General features: G+C 40.4%; 1 protein-coding gene across 2 annotated transcripts in view; it reads right to left on the bottom strand.

Moving 5' to 3' along the window:
• LOC122794406 (CTD small phosphatase-like protein 2-B) overlaps positions 1-24922 on the bottom strand; it is a gene marked incomplete at its 5' end in the record, with an annotated part of 676938 nt that overhangs the window by 565013 nt on the left and 87003 nt on the right. For both annotated transcript variants that reach the window (XM_044062775.1, XM_044062783.1), the window contains 1 exon segment: positions 5152-5280. In XM_044062775.1, coding sequence (XP_043918710.1) covers positions 5152-5280 — 129 coding nt within the window.

Raw genomic sequence — 24922 nt, 5'->3', positions numbered from 1 at the left:
AAAAAATGTAAAAAAAGGAAAAGGGAAAAAAAAAAAAAACAAAAAAGGGAAAAAATAAAACTTGCAGCAAACACATTTACCGCAAGTATGCATTCCAAGAGGGTCAGATGAGTTAGTGATAGAATGTAGCAAAAATCCAGAGTCTATTTTTAAATGAGCCAAGCAAGGTCTTTGTTCTTTTATATGAAAATAAAGGGGAATCACCAAGAAAATCTGCTGAGATATCTGAACTGTTGACAATATTCCAGTTTGTTGTAATGATGTCCCTAATGCCGCGCATGTCACAGCATATGGGTATGTAGAATTGGAAGCTGCAGTAGACTTGAGTGAAACCAAATCTAAGGATAGGCTGGAATTTTGTGCATCTATCCCTAAGCACTTCAGCTGCAATGTATCGGACCAAAGAAGGCAGGTAATTCCTTTGCAAAAAAAGATCACTTAAAAATTCTGACTCTGCAAGAAAATCACAGTCCTCACTAACTAAACGTGACAGCCTAATAAATTGACCCCTTATAATATTGCGTTTCATGAAAAAGGGGTGTTGACAAGTAAAATCCAAGTAATTATTTCTGAAAGTATCCTTACGGTAAATATTAGATGTTAAACACCCTTGGTCCATATCTACTGAAATGGTAATGTCCAGGAAAGACACCGATTTCCCACAACCAGCCTGTGTGAAAGACAAGAAAGTAATGATTTTGTTTTATGTCTTAAAAAAAATCCAGTTGTGCAGCAGAACCAGTCCAAATAAAAAAAATATCAATATAATGGTGATATAGCCTGGTAAATTGTAAACCAGGTAAATGTAATAAAGTTTCAAGCTCCCAGGTTGCAAGGACAAGATTTGCATAGGCAGGGGCCAATTTTGACCCCATCACTACCCCTTTCGTCTGTTGATACAATTTCCCATTGAAATGAAAAAAATTATGTAAAACTGCATCAGTTAGCACCTTTAAGGTAGTAATTGTCACTTGGTCTAGCCTAGCATATTTCTTCAAGTAAAGTGTAACCATTTGTAAACCTTCTTTATGTGATCTGTTGGTGTAAAGCGAGACATCTAGAGTAACAAAAATACAGTTCGCAAAATCTAGTTTAGCATTAAAAAGTTCATTTAAAAAAACCAAAGAGTCTCTAATGTAAAAAGGTGTTTTTTGCACACTAGGATTTAACAATAAATCAACATATTCAGATATACGTTCAGTTTTAGTACGCTTGCTTGAATAATGAGTCTTTTTTTTTTTTCAAATAATTTTTTATTTTTCATAATATAAACCATGCATACATGTGAGAGTACAAACAATAAAATTTACACAAATATTAATTGGATAATGTCTACAATATTATTAATAGGCCAAAAAAAGGCCATGAGAACAGATGTACATTGGAAAAGGAGTGTAAACATAAACTGGAGTATGCATAGTACACTAACAGCAATAACCTAAAAAATACAATATTTGCAATGCTACCATGACTAAAATATAGACAGTGTCATTAGATAAGACTAGATGTAAGCAGCCCCATTAGTAACCTACCATAGGAGAGACAGATCCCTTAAATATAGGTAGAGAGGATGAGGGATATTTGTATTAACCAAAGTTTAATCACACATAATTACCTCAAACAGGTTTTTCCAAAGTTTGCTGAAGTAGGCTCTCTTTTTAGGTCCATTTATAATAAACTTCTGGGCAGAGATATACTTAATAGCCATAACCTTGAATCCAGGCCAAGACATTTTGGCACGATCTAACCAATTATAAGTGATGTAGAGTTTTATGAGAGAACATACTGTTATTAAGATATGGAGATGCAATTTAGGCAAATTAGGAGGGGGGATGTTTAGAATAGCAGTTTCCCATGAAAGGGTAGAATTGTAGTAACCCATTTTTTAAGACGCACTTTAAGTGAACACCATAGTTTATAGGAATGATTGCAGTGCCACATGATATGTAGTAAATCAGCTCTCATTGCAGGGCAGCATGTGCAGATTTGTTAGTTATTACAGGGGTATAGTAGGAGTTGTTATTTAACATCAATTGAGTGTATAGGAGTTTTTCTAAGGGGGATAATTCTAGAGTAGTTTTTATAGCTAGAAGTTTTTGGTCCTCTGTAATAGGAGAGTTTTGATTATCCCAGTATTTGGAAAAAAGGCAGTTATCTTTGTAAAGTAATGGGGCTAGTAATTTGTATGATGAGGAAACTGTTTTTTCATTATTAGAAATTGTAGAAATGATTAGGTTTAGTTTGTCAACTGCCTGTGAATCAGGTAGAGAATTATTTGTTAGCAAAGTTGTAAGATCTCTTAATTGGCGGAGAATGACCGTATATTTGTTATTGACCTTAAGAATTAGTCGTAGTTCGGCAAGAGACAAAGAATTATGCTTGATAATATCCCATACTTTAAGGTCTTTGATGAGAGGGAATTCAGTAAGATCTATCAACTTGTTATTAATTTTAAGGTTTGGATTAAGGTGTAGTGGTTGAAGAAGAGGGAAGGTAGGTTGAAGATTGATGTCCTTAATCAGTTTTTGAAATAGTTTTACTTTGAATTTCAATAGGGGGGATAATTTTGAGCTATTCAAAGAGGTGAGTGATAGGAAAGGAATAGCCTTGGGGTTAATTTTGTTAGAGAGAATATGTCTGTGCCACATCTTAAGCCATGTTGGATGGTGGGCTTGAGCTATGCTATTCAAGTTTGCGATGGACCATAGTTTATTAGAGTATATGATCACGTAATACAGATGGAAATTTGGAAGGCCAACCCCACCTTTCTCCTTGGGTAGACAATCTGGAGAAGGAAATCCTAACATTCTTAGGAAACCAAAGGAATTTTGCTAGAACTTTATCGATTTGTGAAAAAAGATTGTTTGATATCATTATATTTGTCGCACTAAATTGATATAGAAGTCTGGGTAAAATATTCATTTTCACAATGGCTACTTTAGAGAGAAATGTTAATTTCAGTAGCTTCCATCTTTGCAAATCCTGACATATGGTGGACCATGATTTTAGCAGATTATTTTGAAGCATGGAAGCTTGATTACGTTCAAAGTTGATGCCAAGGTACTTAAGAGTATAAAATATACGAAATGAAGATTCAGGAAAAAAGAAGGGTTTGTTTGAATAATGAGTCTAAAAAAGGGTCAGTGGCATGTTTGTGTACTTTAGGAATTCCAAAGCATTTCCCAAAAGCAGGGTTAGTAACTTGTAAAAAAACTGCAGCTCTTCTAGAGTAATAAAAAAATCTCTTTCAAGTGTTTTAAGTACATTGTCCAACTTGGAGAACTGTGAATTAACAAAAATCAACAGTAACTTCTTTATAAAACAAATTGTTTTGCAACGCCAATTCAATTTTGGTAATGTATAGTGATGGTTCCATAAGGACAACACCTGTCCCCTTATCTGCTTTCATGATTCTGAGAGAAGGATCTGAAGCAAAAGATTTAAGGGCTAGCATTTCTTCATGCGTCAAATTAAACCATTTTTCAGTCTGTTTATTGGCACAGTGTTCTAATGTCCTTCTCACATACATTTAAAAAAAAACTGCTAACGTATTGTCCAGAACAGGGTTAAAAACACTTCTTTTTCTTAAATGTAAACACGAGTGCATGTCATTATCTTCAGCATCACTAAAATCTTCAGAATCACCTTGAGCAGCAAAAAAACATTTTAAATTAAGTTTCCTGACATACAGCCGCAAGTCAAGTAGCACGTCTGCTAATGAGGCTCGTAGTGGAGGGATGCAAGTAAAAACATTACTTAAAAAAGAGATGTGCTCAGGTGTAAAAAATCTACCAGTAAGCTTAAACATACTAGAAGTGGTAGGGTCAGAGTTATTAATGTTATAACAACCAGCATTTAATGCAACTTCAGTTAATTGTGAAACTCCTGAGCTCTACTGCGAGTCAACATGGGTCCGCCCAAATTCTGGAAGCGCCAAGCTCCTCTCCCCCTGTTCCGAGGAGACTGCTGCATCTGAGGAGGTGGGAAATCTTCCTGAGATAAAAAAGGTTGCGGTGACACTTCCAAATTCTGTACCAATTCAGAAGTGTTGTTACTGTAGTCAGACGGGCTAGGGGGAGGTCCACTTCTGTAATCTCTAACATTCAAAGGAGGAGAATGTGGAACAAACCTGTAATTAGCAGGAGCTGCATTTCCAAAGCGTGGTGGATCAAACCTGTAATCAGCAGGAGCCGCATATCCAGAGTGCGAATAACTATTAGAATGAGAATGCATATGTGTACATGCTGGCCACACTTGCCTTTGAGTCGGCCATGCTTGATTAAAATTGCCTTGGTCATTAATTATATGGATATGCTGTGCATGTGTTGTAGAACGCACACACACACACACACACACACACACACACACACACACACACACACACACACACACACACACACACACACACATTAATATATATATATATATATATATATATATATATATATATATATATATATATATATATATATATATATATATATATATATATACATATATATATATATATACATACATACATATATACACACACACACATATATACACACACACTGCATATAAAAAGTGTACACACCTCTGTTAAAATGCCAGGTTTTTGTGATACAAAAATGAGACCACAATAAATCATTTAAAAATTTTTCCCACCTTTAATGTGACCTACAACCTGTACAATTCAATTGAAAAACAAATCTGTTAGGGGGAAAAATATAAAAAATAAAAAATGTACAATAAGCTGGGTTCATAAGTGTGCACGCCCTTAAACTAATACTTTGCTGAAGCACCTTTACATTAACTGCACACAATCTAATTTCCAATTAATTCTGGGCAAACATTTGGACTCCTAATTCACCAAGAATCTGTCAAAAAGAAAAGAAAACTCTGCATCAAATAGCTTTTCTGGTTGACTGAACACTTGCAGTGAACTTGCTAGCCAATGATCCCTTTGTGTGCCATCCATTCCTTGAAACAGACACAGTCAGGTTATATTAAATGGTAAGAGTGTTTTGGAGGCAACCCTTTAAATTAACAGCCAAATTCTAGAAAGAAAAATCTCTAACAGCCCCACAGAACATTACAAAAAAGGCAAATGAAAGCAAACTTGAAGCCATGTTAACAATTCATGGTTTCACAGTAATCCAAATTTCTTACCATCAGTCAGTGAGGAAAAAAATTTCACAGGAGAGTATGCTTCATTGATGAATTGTGTTGACTTGGTTGGTGTGTCATCCAAGTCAAACCGCACTCTTACTGAACGCCTTTGTGGTGCTGTTACAAAATCTGTTAATGATAAAAAAATATATAAAACAAAACACACATTGCTGTCAGTCAACAAATCAGACCAGTTAATAAATTTCAAAACATGTTGCTCATGCCTGTTTAAATGGCAATTAACAAAGATTACATACATGCTTAAAATAACGCCCAAATATCAATATTTTTCGGACTACCTACATTCCAGTCAGCAGCTCTACAAGTTTCAAAAGTTTATTTCTAAATAGATTATTATAAGTACATTGAAAAATGGGAGGCTTGATTTTCAGTAAGTTCAAGCGAGGTAAAAAGAAGCCTCAAATATTCACCGAAATATACTACAACATGCAGTCCTTTTGGTCAAGTCCGAGTCACCAACTTTCAAGTTAATTTTAAAAGAAGACCAGTCAAATAATACTGCTTTTAAGCAACATTTAAAGGTGGTGTTTATCAAGTTCCTAACTTACTTATAAATGGGTTAACCTGGAGTCCATAGCCTTAACTCCCACTCAACCCAGCTTGTTAGAACCAAGCAGAATAAGTGCCACTAATTTGTCAGTTATTTGGTCATTACAGCAAGCCCCTGTGCAGGTACGAACTACTCCAAGTCCAAGGAATGGGAAATGGTCAAAATATTGCCCCAGCATATTATCACTGGTAAAGTGTAATCTTTGTAAGTACTATCATATGCCAATTAATTAATGCAAGCCTTTCAGCCATATCACTAAGGAAGATGGTTAAGTCACATTTAATCTTATTTCATAATGGACAGCTGCCAGAGATTAGCACAACAGACTTCATTTCAACTGAGGAGTCAGAGGGTGGTACCACAGTTATGCAGAATCCACTCCTCCCCAAGAAAGGACAGTTCCTGGAGTAAATGTAATGCTTCATTCTACAGGTCGCATGACAAAGACAAATTCTTTTGACAACCTACAGGTGGTTAGAAAATGGAGTGGCAGCAATAAACACTAAAAAGCAAGATCTTGGCAAAACTATCCATTTTTAAATTTTTACATGATCTCTGTGCAATGTCTGCATGTCCTCTCTTGTTCATAGCATTTGCACTTCCTGCTGTGGTTTCATACCCAAGACATGCTATTAAATGCAATGGTATATATCTCAATTTCCTGAAGTTGTGTATCTTATAAGAAAGTGACTATATGCATCATGTAATAGATTGGCATGACATTCAGAATTCATTTTTCTGCCCAGTACATGCCAAGATAAGCTCTGGCTCCCCTTTGTCCCTAAACTTGATTAAGCGGGTAAACAGAATGAATGAATGAAAATGGAAAACGTACAAAGCAAATTTTGCTGCAGGAGGTCTCACTGAAGACTGCAGAGGCCTGCAGAACAGTAAAGTACGTTAGTTTTCTGAAGAGACAAAGATCTATAATCTGGGATCCCCCATTGATCAGTGAGATCCAGAAAGGTCTCCCTTTTCAGCATCAATTAGCTGGGATCTGGGAGGGTTCAGTTTGGAGTCTGATTGGAGAGACTGTCCTGACTCAGGATATACAATGCTATGGGTGTTGCTCGATTTGCTGTGCCAAATTCGAAATATCCACAGCCACTCTACATAGGGGTAAGACCGTCTCCTCCCACTTAAATATTACATAACTGTGATACTGTCTGTCTAAATTTGGAGACTTCCTGGAGTTTGCCATAGATGGCTTTCAGGAATAAGCTAAGAGAAAGTAGAGTTGTGTACACTTATCATAAATGTAGATGTTAGAGTGTCTTCACTATTGCAGTCATGACTGCAGGGTTCTCCCCTGCCGGCAGGCAGTCCTCGGTCGGCCAGAATCCCAGACGTTAGAGTGTATTCACTGTTGCAGTCATAAGTGATGGGATTTCTTACCGTGGAAGATCTTGGCCAGCCCAACTACCAGAGACTTTCCTACTCCTCCTGAAGCTGGTAGACTCCCTAACTGACATCAAAATGTGTGGGTATAAAGGGAGTCACCTGGTGCATAACCTCAGACCTTTCTTGTCTTCAACAGACAGGGCCCCCCAGCAGTTCCCTGAGGGGAAAAGGCCTAAGCTCAAACTCCAGAGTATGGGTCAGATTTACTCTTAACAGAGGAGGAGAGAACAACCTGGAACTAGACAGGCGAGTACCCACCCTAACCTCTTGAGGCAAGGGGGGGAGAAGGAAGGGAGGAAAAAGAATAAGAATACTGCAATAATGAATACATTCAAACATCTACATTTATGGTAAGTGTACACAACTGTACTATGTTCTCCATGTTTCACTGCTGCTGTCAAAACTGATGGGATGACTCCCAAAGCTGAAAGGTGGATGGAAAGTTATAAGACATGAAATGATTCCCTGTAAGACTGCAGTGGCAAACCCCATTCTGGACTTCGAGAAGGTTGGAAGCTGTTAATGTTTGGTGAAGGTATGCACAGAGGACAAAATAGCAGCTCACAAAGTTTTCTTAGTGTTCACCATTTTAAGCATGGCTTTTGACGTAGCAGTAGCCATACTGCAGTGAGATGTTACAGAGATCTGGTGGCTTCTTTCCATAATGACTGCAGCAAAACAAAATGCAGGGAGTGATCCAGCTGGATACAAGTTTGTCTCCCCTTAGAGCTACAGGCAAAAGCCACAAAAAAACATCCTGACATTCTTTGTTCTGTCCACATAGTAACACAGGTGCCTATGCACATCCAGTGTATGGAAGACTTTCCTCTCAGTTTTGAGGGTTAGGAAATACAGCAGGCAAGTGGATGATCTGGTTTAGTGAGATCTCTAACACTTTAGGCATAAAACAGGGGCCATTCCCAAGACAGACTGTCAGGGTGGAAAGTGATGAAAGGTTCCAGACACGCGAGCTTGAAGCTATGAAACCCTTCTAGCTGAAGTAAAGGCCATCAAAAACGCCATCTTCCAGGTTGGGAATGTCATGGTTGTTGAGGGAGCTAAATGGGACGGTGAGCTTCTCTAGAATGAAACAGATTCCATGGAGGAAAATGTTTTCTTGGATGTCCAACGTAAATAACTCGTCTCAGGAACTGTTTCGTGAGAGGATGGGAAGAGAGAGGAGTTATGTACGAAAATAAGCAGAAATTGCTTAAACATGAATTTTAAATTGAGGAATAAGAAAGGCCTTTGTCAAAGTCCTAATAGGTATTATTCATTTATTTCTCTGACATCTGTCCCCCTGGGCCAGAAAGTGGCCATTTTCAGCAGAAGCCGGATGAGAAAAGCTCCGCAACCACAATCTTTCAAAAATTCATGGCAGATATTTTAAGCCAAAGTATCATGTTACAGTACAACACACAGGAGAGAAAAACATAGAACGTATGATTCATGGTAGAGTGTAATAACAATAACATGAGTTTTTGAAAAAACGCAAAAAAAGCTCAAGTCATATTACCTGTACACAAAACAATATGCGATTAGAGACCGGAAACGATATTTAAGAGAGGGGTTTGACATAACAGATTAGACAGGCAGTGAGGGGAAATTTGTATGAAAGTATCAGAGGTGTCAGAGTTTGAAGATGGCTCTGTCCCTTTTGTCTACACCATATACTGAATGTCTTCCATTCGTCAGAGTAAGATTTTGCTGTATTGGGTCTCAAATTCTTTAGAATGTCCAGGACTGGTTTGTCAAGGGATCTCCCTTCTCCATTGTGTCACATCATCAAAGTTGTCAATTTGAGTGTGTTCAAGTCAGGTTGTAGTATTGTGCCCTTTTTCTGTGTTAAGACATCCACTCACTGGGGGAGCAACCATGGCTCCTTCTTGCTAAGACTAAGCAATAGTGAATACCAGTGCTGCCTTGGATAATCTGAGGTTATTAGAATGACACTAGGCCCTTCCTCCCTTATCTTCAGCAGTACCCTAGGGAGCAAATGTACTGGAAGAAAGGCATAGAGAAACACACCTGTACAAGGGAATAACTAAGCATCTGTCTTCCAGGCTGACCTTGTTTTTGGCCTTGATCAAAACTTTTTCAAGTGAGAGTTTTCTTTGGTGGCAAAAATGTCATTTTTGACACCACATTCACTGACTGTGCTGAGAAAAACTTCCCAATACAATTGCCACTCATGAGGGTCTGACAGGCTCCTGCTTAGCTGATCCGCCAGTTGATTTGTTTCTCCTGGTAGGGACTGAACCATGAGGTGCAGACCTAGAAGTATGCAGTCACTCAAAGGTCCATGGTTAAGTGACAAAGAGGACAACGATGAGTCCTCCTAGCCTTTTTATGTACCACAGAACCCTGGTATTGTCCGTCTTTAGTAGGAGTACTCTTAATTTTCATTGGTCTTTGAATGCAGAACTTTTCAGACTGCCATCATTTCTTTTAGGTTAATGCGTTTGTTTTTGAAATGAGAGTTCCATCTGAGCTAGGTCTGTAAGTTGTAGTAATGTGCTACCCAGGCTACTTCCAATGTATTTATGGTCAAGAGTTTGATCTTGAGGAATAATCAAAGTGAAGGCCCAGATAAGCTCGAATACATTCACTTCATAAAAATACTGGTTTATTAAAATATATAGAGAAAAAACGTTAGCGCTTTCACGGAAAATCAACCGCTGCATCAGACGTATTACATTCAAAAAACCACCATGTTTTATACTAAATGATTGCATCAAACAATTAATCAAGAGAAACCAGCAGTTAATAGTAAAAATGCATTATTCAAAGCGCTTACATGAAATTAATACAAAATGTGCTATTCTCCATAAATATGTATATATAACAGCCTAACTATACTATTCATAAATTTATCTAAAAAATCTCAAATACAATGCCTTTCTAAAATTATAAAATATAACATACAAAATTACTACCTCAGGGACCTAGCATTTAATATGGGCTTGAGTGATACAACCTCATTCAGCCCACGCCCCCTACACACCCCCTATGTGCTCCCAACCTAAGTATCCATTTCATAGGTTCATACTAGGCTATCTGCCCTAGGGCATTTACAAGCCTAGCCAGAGTGTGTGTTTGGCTTTCGCCACCCATTTTAAATGAATTTTGCTATGCCCTTTTTCAAGGTTAGTATACTGTGCCTCACAGTGACACAGAAGTGATATCCGGGGTAAACCTATGATCTCCCATCCACTCATCAAGATTCCTCTTTGAGAGGAAATGAGGGACTCTGCCTAACCTGGACTGGGATTTTATTCCAGAGTGAAGGGAGCTTCTGGGTTATGAATCTGTCCCTCCAGCATGTCCTATTTATTTCAATGCTGAGGTTCAAATCTCTCGAGCACGTAGCTCGATGGGATTAGGATTTTCTGAGGTGCAGCATGTCCATTAATTCCGGGTTGGACATGGCTTTATACGTCAGGCACATATCGCCTCTGAGCGGGCGGTATGCCACTGAGTAGAGCAGGAGTTTCTTTAACTGGGCAGCATATGGCATCTGTTTGAGCCCTTTGATCTTCTTGGTGAGATACTTTTGGGGTCTTTTCTAGTTGCTGCAGGTGTCTGGTAAGGTACATCCCAAAAGGGGCATTGTACTCAATTATGGGCCTGATGAGGGATGAGTAAAGAGGCACGATTACCTCCCCTGATCTAGATGTGAATCCCTTTCATGATTAGGTGGGCTATATAAAATGTTTTTCTAACCACTTTGGCCACGTGGTTGTCGATTGAGAGATTGCTATCAACTTGGGTCCCCAGGTCCCGAATTACTTCTTCCGTACTTAATGGATTACCATCTATGTGGTAATTTGTGGGCACTTTGTTTTTGCTGAAGGGGCTGACTATACACTTTTTGGAGTTTAGCTTGAGGCCATGGCTCTGGCACCAGTTGTCCGTTTCTATGAGGCCCTTTTGTAGGATGCTTGTGTTGGCTGGAGAGTTGATTATGGCACCCAGTTTGCAGTCATCTGCGAACTTGGTCAGCCACAGTCCTTCCATGTTGGCCTGTACCTCCGAGAAATATACACCGAACAAGAGAGGTCCCAGGACTGAGCCTTGTGGGACATCACTTGTAACTAGTTTGGAGTCTGACATGGCTCCAGCAATTCTAACCATGTGAGTTCTGTCCTTGAGCCAGTTTGCAACCCATCTAGTTTCATAGTTTCATAGTATAGTACTAGGCTATCTGCCCTAGGGCATTTATAAGCCTAGCCATATAGTGTACGTGGCTTTCGCCACCCCATGTAATGATATAAAAAAAATGTACAAAATAAATTTAGTTTACTGTGCCTCTGTCTAGTAATGACACAGAGATGACCCCCGGGGTAAACCAACGATCACCCATCCACTCGTCAAGATTTCTCTTGAAAAGAGTCAGTGAGGGGCTCCGCTAACATGGACTGGGATCCTGTTCCAGAGTGCGGGGAAGCCTCTGGGTTATGAATCTGTCCCTCCAGCATGTCCTGTTCATATTTGTGCTGAGGTTTAGATCTTTAGCTCTCGTGGCTTTGCTGGATTTGGATTTTTTGAGGTGGAGCATGTCCATTAATTCCGGATTGGACATGGCCTTGTAAGTCAGGCACAGATCACCTCTGAGCAGGTGGTATGCTACTGAACAGAGCTGGAGCTTCTTTAGTCTGGCAGCATATGACATATGTTGGAGACCCTTGATCCTCTTGGTGAGGTACTTTTGGGGTCTCTCCAGCTGCTGCAGGTGCCGGGTGAGGTACATACCAAATGGGACATTGTACTCAATCATAGGTCTGACAAGGGAGGAATATAGGGGTACAATGACATCCTTTGATCTGGATGTGAATCCCTTCATAAGGTGGGCAAGGTAGAAGGTTTTTATAACCACTTTGGCGACGTGGGTGTCAAATGAGAGGTCACTGTCAACTTGGGTCCCAGGTCTCCGATTACTTTTTCTGTACTTAAAGGATTACCACCTATGTGGTAATTTGTGAGTACTTTTCCCAAAGGGGATGACTATACATTTTTTGGCACTTAGTTTAAGGCCATGACTCTGGCACCAGTCGTCTGTTTCTGTAAGGCCCTTCTGAAGGATGCATGTGTCAGCTGGTGTATCTACTATGGCACCTAATTTGCAGTCATCTGCGAACTTGGTCAGCCACAACCCCCCTATGTTTGCCTGCACATCTGAGAAATAAATGCCGAACAAGAGGGGTCCCAAGACAAAGTCCTGTGGGACTCCACTTGTGACTGGCTTAGAATCTGATATAGCTCCAGCTATTCTGACTTTGTGGGTTCTGTCCTTTAGCCAGTTTGCAACCCATCTTGTGACATACGGGTCTACTTTTAAGCTGTTGAGCTCATCTATGATGCCCGAGTGGGGTATTGTGTCGAAGGCTTTTGCCAGGTCCAGGTAGGCTGTATGAACTGCTTTGCCCTCACCAACGGCTCTAGTGACCATTTCAAAAAAGTCCACCAGGTTCAAAAGGCAGGATCTGCCTTTTACAAAGCCGAAATGAGTAGGGTCAATTGTCTGTAGGTCCCCGATGTCTTTGTTTAAGGAGTTCCATAATGATCCTTTCCATAGCTTTGCAGATCAGGCTGGTCAAGCTTATGGGGCCATAGTTTCCAGGGTCTGTAGAGGTGCCTCCTTTGTGGAGTGGGACCACTGTTGCTGTACGCCAGTGTTCAGGGACATATCCTGTAGTAAGGCTAAGATTAAACAGCATTCTTATGTGCGGGTTTAGCTCCTCTATGAGTTCACGTAGCATGCAACCCGAGACACCGTCTGGTCCCATAGATGCTGTATTTTTAGCTTTGCTGAGAGCAGCTCTCACCTGGACATCTGAGATGTCAGGGAGGTTGCATTCAGCTGGGATAAGTTTTTCATCTTTTGGAGGCAAGGGAGGGGAGAAATTTGCACTGAACCTGTCTGCCAGTATGTTGGCAATATCTGTGGGTTCAGTGGATTTCTTACCGTTATGAACTAACTGAGCATATCTGAGGGATTCTGCCCAGGTTTCTAACATAACTGAAGAAGGCTTTGTGGTTATCTTTAGTGTCCTTAGCGATTTTTCTCTCAAAGTTGGCCTTTGATGATTTAACGAGCGAACATAATTTTTTGCTAGTGCTGATCAGAGATGCCTTCCCTTTATGGGATTTTGATCTGTCTTGCAGTAGCTTCCTCTCTTGTTATAAAGTTTGTTTATGGCTGGGGTCCACCAGACAGGACGCCTACCTTTGGTGGAGAGGGTCTTGGTTTTATTTGGGATTGCATGATCCATGCATTCTTGGAGATGTCCGTAGAAAGCATTTGTGAAGGATTCAGCAGTGTGGGATGTGGTTTCCACTGGCCCAGGGGGCTTGAAGGATACCATTTCAGTCCTAAGGAGTGTAAAGTCGGCTTTTGAGAAGTTTCTCACTGTGGTCTTTTGTGCTGGGGGTGGAGGTGGGATAAGAATATCTAGGGTTATTAGTTTGTGGTCTGATCTCACTAGTGAGGGGAATACTTCCAGTGTTGAGCATTTTGTCCCCATGTTTGTGATGATCAGGTCAAGTATATTATTTCCCCTTGTGGGAGAGGTGACTAGTTGTTCTATCGCATTCGAGTTGATGAATTCCAGGAACCTTTGGGCTAGGGTGTTAGGGCTTGAATAATGCACCCAGTCTATGTTTGGGTAGTTGAAGTCTCCCAATATGATGGTATTTGGTGAGACATTTATATCCTCCAGTATCTTCAGGAAGGCTGAATGGAGTTCCTGAGATTGAGAGGGTGGTCTGTAGCATGCTACAAGTTGTACAGCAGTTTTGCCTATGGTTAGTTGCACATGGATGGTCTCTGATGCTTCGTGCGTTGCCACTAACCTGGAGGTGTGGGTGTCCAATGAATATGGACACTCCCCCTCCTTTTGTGGTTCTGCCCAAGTTTTGGGGCCAAAATGCATGATACGAGGTATAACCTGGTAGGGCTGGGGTGCTCTCAGGAGCCTTGAACCAGGTTTCAGTTACTGCACAGACATCGATGCTCTCCATACTGAGGAGTGCTTCAAGAGCCTGCATCTTGAGATTTAGACTTCTGGCGTTGAGCAGCATTACCCTTAGTTTTTTTCCTTTTTTGTTTTCTAAGGTGGTGGGTTTGTCTTTTGAGCCTTGCCTAAAAAAGGCACTATGGGGGTGGCAAGAGCCTTAGCCAATATCCGGAAGCCCAGTGGTGACAGGTACAAGCCATCCTCATGGCAACGAGGCTTGTCCAGCATGTCATCCCAAGCAGACAGACATTGGATCCCCCTAGAATGACACCAGTAATTGAGCCAATTATTAAAGCTGATCATCTTGTCTTTGTATTGTGGCATCATTCTTGGTGAGGGCAAGATGCTGCTCAGGGTCAGGGTCATACCGGCCTGGGCTAAATAATCAGAGAGCTCCTCTATGTCTCTTCATGTAGTCCAAGGAGGTACATCTCAGGTCATTCACGCCGGCATGGACAATGACGGAGTCATATTTGTACTTGCTTTGGAGTGACCAGAGTGCCTGCGTTATGTGGCGGATCCTAGCACCCGACAGGCAGCTCACCGTTACCCTCTCCTTGTTCAGCCTGGTAAGTGGAACGTCAGTGTGTCTGACTATAGAGTCACCTATTACTAGTGTATCAGGCATGGTATTTCACTTTAAGGGCTGTGATTGTTTGGCACACTGACTTAGTGTACTATGTGTTGCATGTGCTGTGTTTTGAGGTGGTGTCTTCTTGGGCGTCTGCTTTGGGAGCCTCTGTTGTTTAGGTAAGTTTTTTATTAGAGCCTCCAAGTAGATCTTTGTGTTTTTATGTATGTGTTTGGTTTGCAGTTGGTTTATGTGAGACTGGGTTTGTAGTGTGCGTGGTTACCTTCTCCTCATGTCTGGTCTTGCTAATCCTGTGTTTTGAGAGTTCAGCCTCCAGTTTGGCTATATAGTTGCATCTCTCACATGTGCTCGTGTTTGTTGGGAGGAGGAGAGGGTTGTCTGTGTACATGAGACAATTGTAACATTGTCTCAGGATTCCCAGATTAACCAGCTGAACTGGAGAGAGCGTCAGTAATATACCACTCGACATGCTAGAATAGTATAAGGGAGTGATGTGAAACTGGGTCAAAGAGGACTTTGAAGGGAAGTGGGTATTAACACGGGTTGTAGGTGGATGTAGTGCTTACGTTAGTTTAAGGGTGCTTCACTTGAAAGAAAGGTTTTAGGAGCAAGTGCTAGGCTTATAATATAGCGAATAGACTGATTTGGTTGAAAGCAGAGCTTTCTTAAGGGAAAAACTGAAGTGCAGACTTGGCGGAGCCAGAAATAGTTTAAGCCTGTTTAACCAGCGCTGCGCTATGCGCACAACTGCGCAAATCCACGCAAACACGGATTTTTAAACAGGGAACTTCAAAAGAGCTGGAAATGGTCCAAAATGACCAATTACTACAAGCTCTTGTGCTGAGGTCACTCCTTCAGGGACAGATAGGCTGCTCAAGGCTCCCCACTCCCACTGGTGAGCAAAGACATAGGGGTTTATATTTAAGTTGGTGAGCTTATCTATAATGCCCGAGTGGGATATTGTATCAAAGGCTTTTGCGAGGTCCAGGTAGGCTGTGTGGACCACCTTCCCCTCGTCAATGGCCTTGGTGACTGTTTCAAAGAAATTGACCAGGTTTAAGAGGCAGGATCTGCCCTTAAAGCTGAACTGGGTAGGATCCAGTGTCTGTAGGTCCCCAATATCTTTATTTATGAGGTCCATGAGGATTCTTTCCATAGCTTTGCAGACCAAGCTAGTCAGGCTTATGGGGCGATAGTTTCCAGGATCCATTGAGGCACCACCTTTGTGGAGAGAGACCATTGTTGCTGTATGCCACTCTTTGGGTACATATCCTGTAGTAAAGGCTGAGATTGAACAGTAGTTTTACGTTTGGGTTTAGTTCTTCTTGGAGTTCATGTAGGACGCAGCCCAGGACACTGTCTGGTCCCATTGATGCTGTGTTTTTTGCTTTGGAGAGGGCAGCTCTTACCTGAGCATCTGAGATGTCAGGGGGGCAGCACTCTGCTGGGATAGATATTTGCCCTTTTGGTGGGGAAGGGGGGGGATGTTTGCGCTGAACCGGTCAGCTAGGATGTTGGCAATGTCTGTGGTTTCGGTGTATTTTTTGTCATTTTGGACTAATTCTGAGGATATCTGGGAATTCCCACCCAGGTTCCTAACATAACTAAAAGAAAGCCTTGTGATTATCCTTAGTGTCCTGTGCAATTTTTCTCTCGAAGCTGGCCTTAGACGATTTTATGAGTGCCCGTAGTTTTTTGCTAATACTGATCAGAGATACCTTCCCTTTTCTTTTTGGGATTTTGCTCTATCATGTAGTAGCTTCCTCCTTCTATTGTATAGTTTGTTTATGGCTGGGGTCCACCAGAGAGGACGCCTGCCTTTGGAGGATTGGGTCTTGGTTTTGTTTGGGATTGCATGATCCATGCATTCCTGAAGGTGTTCATAGAAAGCGTTTATAAAGGATTCTGCGGTCTGGGCCATATTTTCCACAGGCCCAGGGGCTTTGCAGGATTCCACCTCGGTTTTGAGGAGTGTGAAATTTGCTTTAGAGAAGTTTTTCACTGTGGTTTTCTGGGCAGGGTCTGGGGTCGAGATGTGAATATCTAGTGAGATTATTTATGGTCTGATCTTACCAGTGAGGGATACACTTCTGGTCTGGAGCATAAAGTCCCCATGTTGGTGATTATCAGGTCCAGTATGTGTTCCCCTCTTGTGGGAGTGGTAACAAGTTGTTCCATAGCATTTGAGTTTATAAATTCTAGGAACCTTTGGGCTAGGGTGTTGGAGCTACAGTGATACTCCCAGTCTATGTTTGGGTAGTTGAAGTCGCCCAATATAATGGTGTTTGGAGAGACCTTCCTATTTTCCAGTGTTCTCAGGAAGGCCGAGTGGGGTTCCTGGGTTTGGGAGGGTGGTCTGTAGCAGGCTATAAACTGGAAGGCAGTTTTACTCACTGTTAGTTGCACATGGATAATCTCTGATGCTTCGTGCTGTGCCACCAACCTGGAGGTGTGGGTATCTTTGACGAATATTGATACTCCCCCCTCCTTTTGTGGTTAGGTCCAAGCTTTGGGGCCGAAAAACATGGTATAAGGTATAACCTGGTAGTGCTGGGGTGCTCTCGGGAGCCTTGAACCAGGTTTCTGTTACTGCACAGATATCAAGGTTTTCCATGCTAAGGAGAGTTTCGAGTGCATGCATCTTGAGGTTTAGACTTCTGGCATTGAGTAGCATTACTTTTAGTTTCTTATCCCTTGTGATACCTATGGAGGTGGGTTTGTCTTTTGAGCCTTGCCCAAAAAAGGCACTATGGGGGTGGCAAGAGCCTTTGCCAATATCCGAAAGCCCAGGGGTGACGAGCCCTCCCTAGCGAAGCATCGTGGCTTGTCGAGCATGTCATCCCAGGCTGACCGGCATTGGATCCCCTTTGAATGACACCAATACTTAAGACAATTGTTGAAATTGATCATCTTGTCTTCATATTGTGGCATCATTCTTGGTGAGGGTAAGATGCTACTCAAGGTCAGGGTCATACCGGTCTGGGCTACATGCTCAGAGAGCTCCTCTATGTCTCTTTTCATGTAGTCCAGGGAGGTATGTCTCATGTCATTCACACCAGCATGGACAATGACAGAGTCATATTTGTACTTGCCTTGGAGTGACCAGAGTGCTTGTGTTATGTGGCGGATCCTAGCGCCCGACAGGCAGCTCACCGTGACCTTCTCCTTGTTCAGCCTAGTGAGCGGGACGTCAGTGTGCCTGACGATAGAGTCACTTATTACAAGTGTATCAGGTGTGTTGTTTAGCCTTAAGGGCTGTGACTGTTCGTCACACTGGCTTTGTGAGCTATGTGTTGCACGTGTTTTGTTTTGGGGTAGCGGTTTGCTTGGGTGTCTGCTTTGGAGGTCTCTGTTGCTTAGGCAGATTTTTATTTAGAGCCTCCGAGTATGTTTTTGTGTGTTTATGTGTTTGGTTTGCTGTCGTAGTAGGTCTATGTGATACTGGAATTGTAGTGAGTGTGGTTTCCTTCTCCTGACTGGTTATGCCAGTACTGAGTTGAGAGAGCTTAGCCTCCAGTTTGGCTATATGGTTGCATCTCTCGTGTTGGAATTTGTTGGGAGGAGGAGAGGGTTGTCTGTGTACATGAGGCAGTTGTAACAATGCCTCAAGATTCCCAGATTCACCAGCTGGACCGGAGAGGAGATTGACAACTGACCTTTGGACATGCTAGAACAGTATTGGGAATTCCTTTATAATTGAAAAAAGGACCAATGAGGAACAAGGTACTCAAGGGGAGTTTGTGAGAGTGTAGTGCTTTTAATTTTTTAGTGCTGACTTGTATAATTGCTTTAGTGAGCAAGTGCCAGGCTTTAGAGTAGGAATAGGGTGTTTATTATGAGAACTAGATCAGTTCTAAGGGAAAAGGTGAAGGGCAGACTGTGTGGAGCCGAGAATGGTTTAAACCCAATTAAGCAGCGTTGCCCGATGCTGTGCTATGCACAAAATCGCACAAAGCCGTGATAAAGCGGGTTTTATACAGGGGGGACTTGAAAGAGCTAGAAATTGGCCCAAAACGGCCAATAGACTACCAGATTCTTGTGCTGGGAACACTCCTCCAGGGATAGATAGGCTGCTCTAAGCTCCCCACTGCCACTGGTGAACAAAGAAGCCTCCCTTTATCCAAGAAAGGAAATGGGCAACACAGGAACTTTCCAAAAGTCCAGAATGCAGCAAAGCCTGTATTTGGACTACTCTAGGTCAGGAAAGACAGGAAACGAGGATCATTTTTTTTTTTTCTTTTTGCAACAAACAGCAGGAAAATGCAATAAATATGTAACACAGGCTAGCGCACTTGAGTGTGTAGCCTCAACAGGTAAATGCAACCAACAGGACAAACTTTAAAAGTGCAGGTGCAAAAACAACTTTAAACAGTTTAAAACAGTTCAAGAATGCAGAAATACTTGCAGTTTAGCTAGATCGGACAGTCGCCCAGGTAGTAGCAGGAAAAGAACACTCATCAGGTTAGCAGTCGCTCTTTTAGCCTCTCTGCTGCTAGCACCATTCTGCAGGACCACTAGGAGATTGGCTGAGTAGTAACAAGCGCAAAAACCGTGCCAAATATATATGTGTATATATATATATATATATATATATATATATATATATATATATATATATATATTTCAGCTCTATACTTTCTGTATCATTAATAATATTGCCCATATGTATATTGACATATTGTATATGCAAAATTTGAAATAGGAACACATGATCAATTCCTTCGGTCAGGACATGTTTAGCTATAGCATTATAGCCCTCTTTCCTGTTTATACAATAGATATGGTCCCCAATACATTCCCTCAGTGTTCGGTTTGTTTTGCCCACATAAAAGCAAAAACAAACCTTACAGTGGGCTACATAAACAATATTCCTAGTTGCACATGAACCACTGTTTCTTAACTCCCATAGGCGACCAGTGTCAGGATGTTTATAAAATCTGGACTCATCAGTCTATGCGCATTGGGCACAAGTACCACATTTCTTAGTGCCTTGCAATATGGTGGGATTTAATTCTCCACCTGCATTACCTGTCATATATCGGTAGCATAGCGGTTTCAAATTTCTACTGTTTTTAAATATGTATCTCGGCTGACTAACATGTTTCTAGTTTTTTCATCCACCAGTAATATATGCCAGTTCTCCTCTATAGCATTCTGTATCCTCTTGACTTTATTGCCATAGGGCAAAATAAGGTTTATATCAGGAGTTTTTTTCTCATTTCCCCTATTTGTACTATTTCTAGAAGAATATTGCATTATCATTTCTACATCTACTCATTTGTGTATACACCCTGTTTATGTCCCCTTCTGCATACCCTCTTAAAAAAACTTCTAGATGGTCCAACTCAACCTTAAGTGTAGCATCATCACAACACAGTTGAGATAGTACCGGGTTATGCATACTATCGCGGTGTAAAAATGCCGGACAATAACAGGGTTTCCTGTACACGACAAAACATCGATGAAACAATACGTTCGGATGACCGATCAAGTTCTCCGGTTCCCATGCTACCATGATAAGGTTAGCGTATGTATTGGCACAACTTGTGCCCATTGCTATCGCTTTTTTCTGTCTAAAGTGCTTGTTTTCAAACAAAAATACATTGTTTTCCAAAACCAATTCCAAGAGAAAACATAAAAAGTCAGCTTTGCAACTATCAATACCTCTATCATTCACTAATAATTTATTTAATATGTGTAAACCTAACACATTGGGAATACTAGTGAAGAACGCCTCAACATCCATAGTAATTAGTGTCAAACCATTAATACTTTCAAATCCTTGTACAAACTCAAATAGATCTTTCAAAAAATGTTCCGTATCTTTAAGAACACAAGTATATGCAGATAGAACCTATATTTCAATTCATGGTCCAAATAGATATAGGTTCTGTCGCCCACCCAGCCCCTGCCACTATAGGTCTAAACTTGGGTTGGGTAGGATGTTTGTGTATTTTTGGCAGACCATGTAACCTAGGTATTAATGGATGTTCAACACTAAAATATTCATAAAGCTAGTTAGAATAGTCATGTTCTTACATTCTAATAAGGACCTGTGTATATTCTCTAGTATTTTGGATAACTCATCTGACTCAATTTCCTCATAAGCTTCACTATTAAGCATATCAAACAGTTTAAAAATAGTCAGAAGCATCCATAACAATGGGTCCACCCTTATCAGATGGCCGTATAACAATATTATCATTCAATTGTAAAGGTTTCAATGCTTCAATTTATTTTTTATTTAAATTAGATTCCTTCCCATATCTATTGAATTCAAAATCGTTGTAAATACTATTTTCAAAAGCTTTTAAAAATGTTTCAACATTGGCTGGCAAATGGGGTAAAAAGTTACTCTTCTTTCTATGCAAGGAAACATTACTATGTTCATTAGAACCCAATAATAATTTAAGAGCTAAGTTACATGTAAACATACGCACAGATAAAATGGCATCACTCATCTACATTACAAGTGGGTATAAAACCCAAACCTTTATTTAAAAAGTCCAATCTCTTCTGTAGACAAAATATGTTGAGATATATTCCATACTAGACCCTTGAGTCCACATTTTCTTTATGGTACGCACCTGCTGTTGTTGTGGTGCCTCCTTGCGCTTCAGTCCACGCTGATTGTCTAGATCTATGGACTTCTTCCTTCCCGGCCGAATAGGTAACGGAAAAGCTGGAAAGTCTTGTTTGGGTGCCCCCTCAGTTAATATTTTCCTTCGTACATCAGTATTAGGACGCACAACTGATACTTCATCTATAGGTGCGTCCATAGGTGTTGAATAAACCGATGCCACCGCTTGTGGAGAAGTCAGGGCATCCACTATTAAGAGATTCTGTTCATCGTTTGAAACAGACCCATTTCCAGTTCGTTGTCTCTTCAGACCCACTATGCAGATCTCGCTCCTTTACTCTCGTTGATGTTATACATGCTGTTTCAGTTTCGGTTCTACTTGTTTGCTGATGTGTTTCCTGATTACGATACAAGCGATGATGTGCAGGTACTGCTCCACCCACCGAAGTAGAGTTATTATCCCTTGGCCACAAACACATTGTGTTTAGAAAAGTCATCTAAATCCCTGGCCAACTTCTTTTTCTTATGTTCTAACAATTTAATTTCATAATGTTGTACTTTCTCTATCATATCTTGCAAATATATCTCCGTGGGACCATCACCATATAACTCAGACAGATCATTTTGTTGTTGTATGATCTCATTTCGAAGGTCAAGCTCTATGGGCTGAAAAAAATCCACCAGTAACTGCATACAAGCTCTGCTAGTCTCTGCTAGTACTTAGATTTAATTGCTGCCATTTAATCAGTAGGTCCGGATAAACACTCCCATACGTGGGCATGTTCAGACCTAAGTCCACGCACAACAACATTAAGGTTCAAACTAGCCTCCAGGTGAAAGCGTCGACACTGGAGGCGTTTGAATCTATACACATTGTGTTCAATGTTTTTTTTAAGATTTCTAATGACAGATTCATCACCATTCCTGGTTAATACGTTGCAATTGTTGTCCGTTAGATCAAGGGATTGACCGTCTCCGTCAACAGCCCTCTAAGTCTGGTATTCACACTGGATTCATTCACAGTATCATTGTCCACTCTTGCTACTGCTCCTTCCATAAGCCAGCTGTTACAAAGTAAATAGTATGAAAAACAAATACCGAAAGCCCAAATAGATAACGAAAATAATCCCAACAGGAAGGCAGTAGTCCACTCTTAATACACTTGAAATAAGCTCCAATACATCCACTTCATAAAAATACTGGAGAAAAAACATTCGCGCTTTCACTGAAAATCATGACGACAGACAGTGAAGCTAGTTTGAACCTTAATGTTGTTCCGCGTGGACTTGGGGTCCTGAACATGCCCACGTATGGGAATGTTTATCCGGACCTACTAATTAAATGGCAGCAATTAAATCCAAGTACTAGCAGAGCTTATATGCAGTTACTGGTGGATTTTTTTCAGCCCATAGAGCTTGACCTTCGAAATGAGATCATACAACAAAATGATCTCTGAGTTATATGGTGATGGTCCCACGGAGATATATTTGCAAGATATGATAGAGAAAATACAACGTTAAGAAATTAAATTGTTAGAACATAAAAAAAAGAAGTTGGTCAGGAATTTAGATGACTTTTCTAAACACAATGTGTTTGTGGCCAAGGGATAATAACTCTACTTTGGTGGGTGGAGCAGTACCTGCACATCATCACTTGTATCGTAATCAGGAAACAAGTCAGCAAACAAGTAGAACCGAAACTGAAACAGCATGTATAACATCGAGAGTAAAGGAGCGAGGTCTGCGTACCATAAAGAAAAAGTGGACTCAAGGAGTCTAGTATGGAATATATCTCAACATATTTTGTCTACAGAAGAGATTGGACTTTTAAATAAAGGTTTGGGTTTTATACCCACTTGTAATGTAGATATGAGTGATGCCATTTTATCTGTGCGTATGTTTACATGTAACTTGGCTCTTAAATTATTATTGGGTTCAAATGAACATAGTAATGTTTCCTTGCATAGAAAGAAGAGTAACTTTTTACCCAATTTGCCAGCCAATGTTGAAACGTTTTTAAAAGCTTTTGAAAATAGTATTTACAATGATTTTGAATTCAATAGATATGGGAAGGAATCTAATTTAAATAAAAAAGAAATTGAAGCATTGAAACATCTACAAATGAATGATAATATTGTTATACGGCCATCTGATAAGGGTGGACCCATTGTTGTTATGGATGCTTCTTACTATTTTTAAACTATGTTTGATATGCTTAATAGTGAAGCTTATGAGGAAATTGAGTCAGATGAGTTATCCAAAATACTAGAGAATATACACAGGTCCTTATTAGAATGTAAGAACATGAATATTCTAACTAAAGAGCTTTATGAATATTTTAGTGTTGAGCATCCATTAATACCTAGGTTACATGGTCTGCCAAAAATACACAAACATCCTACCCAACCCTAAGTTTAGACCTATAGTGGCAGGGGCTGGGTGGGCGACAGAACCTATATCTATCTATTTGGACCATGAATTTAAAAAAAGATTCTGTCTGCATATACTTATGTTCTTAAAGATATGGAACATTTTTTGAAAGACCTATTTGAGTTTGTACAAGGATTTGAAAGTATTAATGGTTTGACACTAATTACTATGGATGTTGAGGCGTTATTCACTAGTATTCCCAATGTGTTAGGTTTACACATATTAAATAAATTATTAGTGAATGATAGAGGTATGGATAGTTGCAAAGCTGACTTTTTATGTTTTCTCTTGGAATTGGTTTTGGAAAACAATGTATTTTTGTTTGAAAACAAGCACTTTAGACAGAAAAAATGGATAGCAATGGGCACAAGTTGTGCCAATACATACGCTAACCTTACCATGGTAGCATGGGAACAGGAGAACTTGATCGGTTATCCGAACGTATTGTTTCGACGTTTTGTCGATGACCTCTTTTTATTTTGGAAGGGTGATGATAAAAAGTCTTGTTGATTTCTCTGATCATGTTAATTCCACCAGGGAATTTTTGAAATTTACTATGGAACATTCTGCCAGTGGCATTAATTATGTAGACGTTACAATATACAAAGATGGGCAGGTATTAAAATCTAAGGTGTACAGGAAACCCTGTTATTGTCTGGCATTTTTACACCGCGATAGTATGCATAACCCGGTACTATTTAATAACATTATTAAAGGGCAGGCAAGGAGACTATCTCGACTGTGTTGTGATGATGCTACACTTAAGGTTGAGTTGGACCATCTAAAAGAAGTTTTTTTTTAAGAAGAGGGTATGCAGAAGGGGACAAACAGGGTGTATACACAAGTGAGTAGATGTAGAAATGATAATGCAAGACCGTACTATTCTTCTAGAAATAGTACAAATAGGGGAAATAATGAGAAAAAAAACTCCTGATATAAACCTTATTTTGCCCTATGGCAATAACATCAAGAGGATACAGAATGCTATAGAGGAGATCTGGCATATATTACTGGTGGATGAAAAAACTAGAAACATGTTAGATAGTCAGCCGAGATACATATTTAAAAACAGTAGAAATTTGAAACAACAGCTATGCTACCGATATATGACTGGTAATGCAGGTGGAGAATTAAATCCCACCATATTGCAAGGCACTAAGAAATGTGGTACTTGTGCCCAAT

This window comes from Protopterus annectens, chromosome 1.part0, assembly GCF_019279795.1.
Source record: "Protopterus annectens isolate FY-2018-M chromosome 1.part0, PAN1.0, whole genome shotgun sequence".
Taxonomy (NCBI): domain Eukaryota; kingdom Metazoa; phylum Chordata; order Ceratodontiformes; family Protopteridae; genus Protopterus; species Protopterus annectens.
This window is presented reverse-complemented; position numbering and strand designations above follow the sequence as displayed.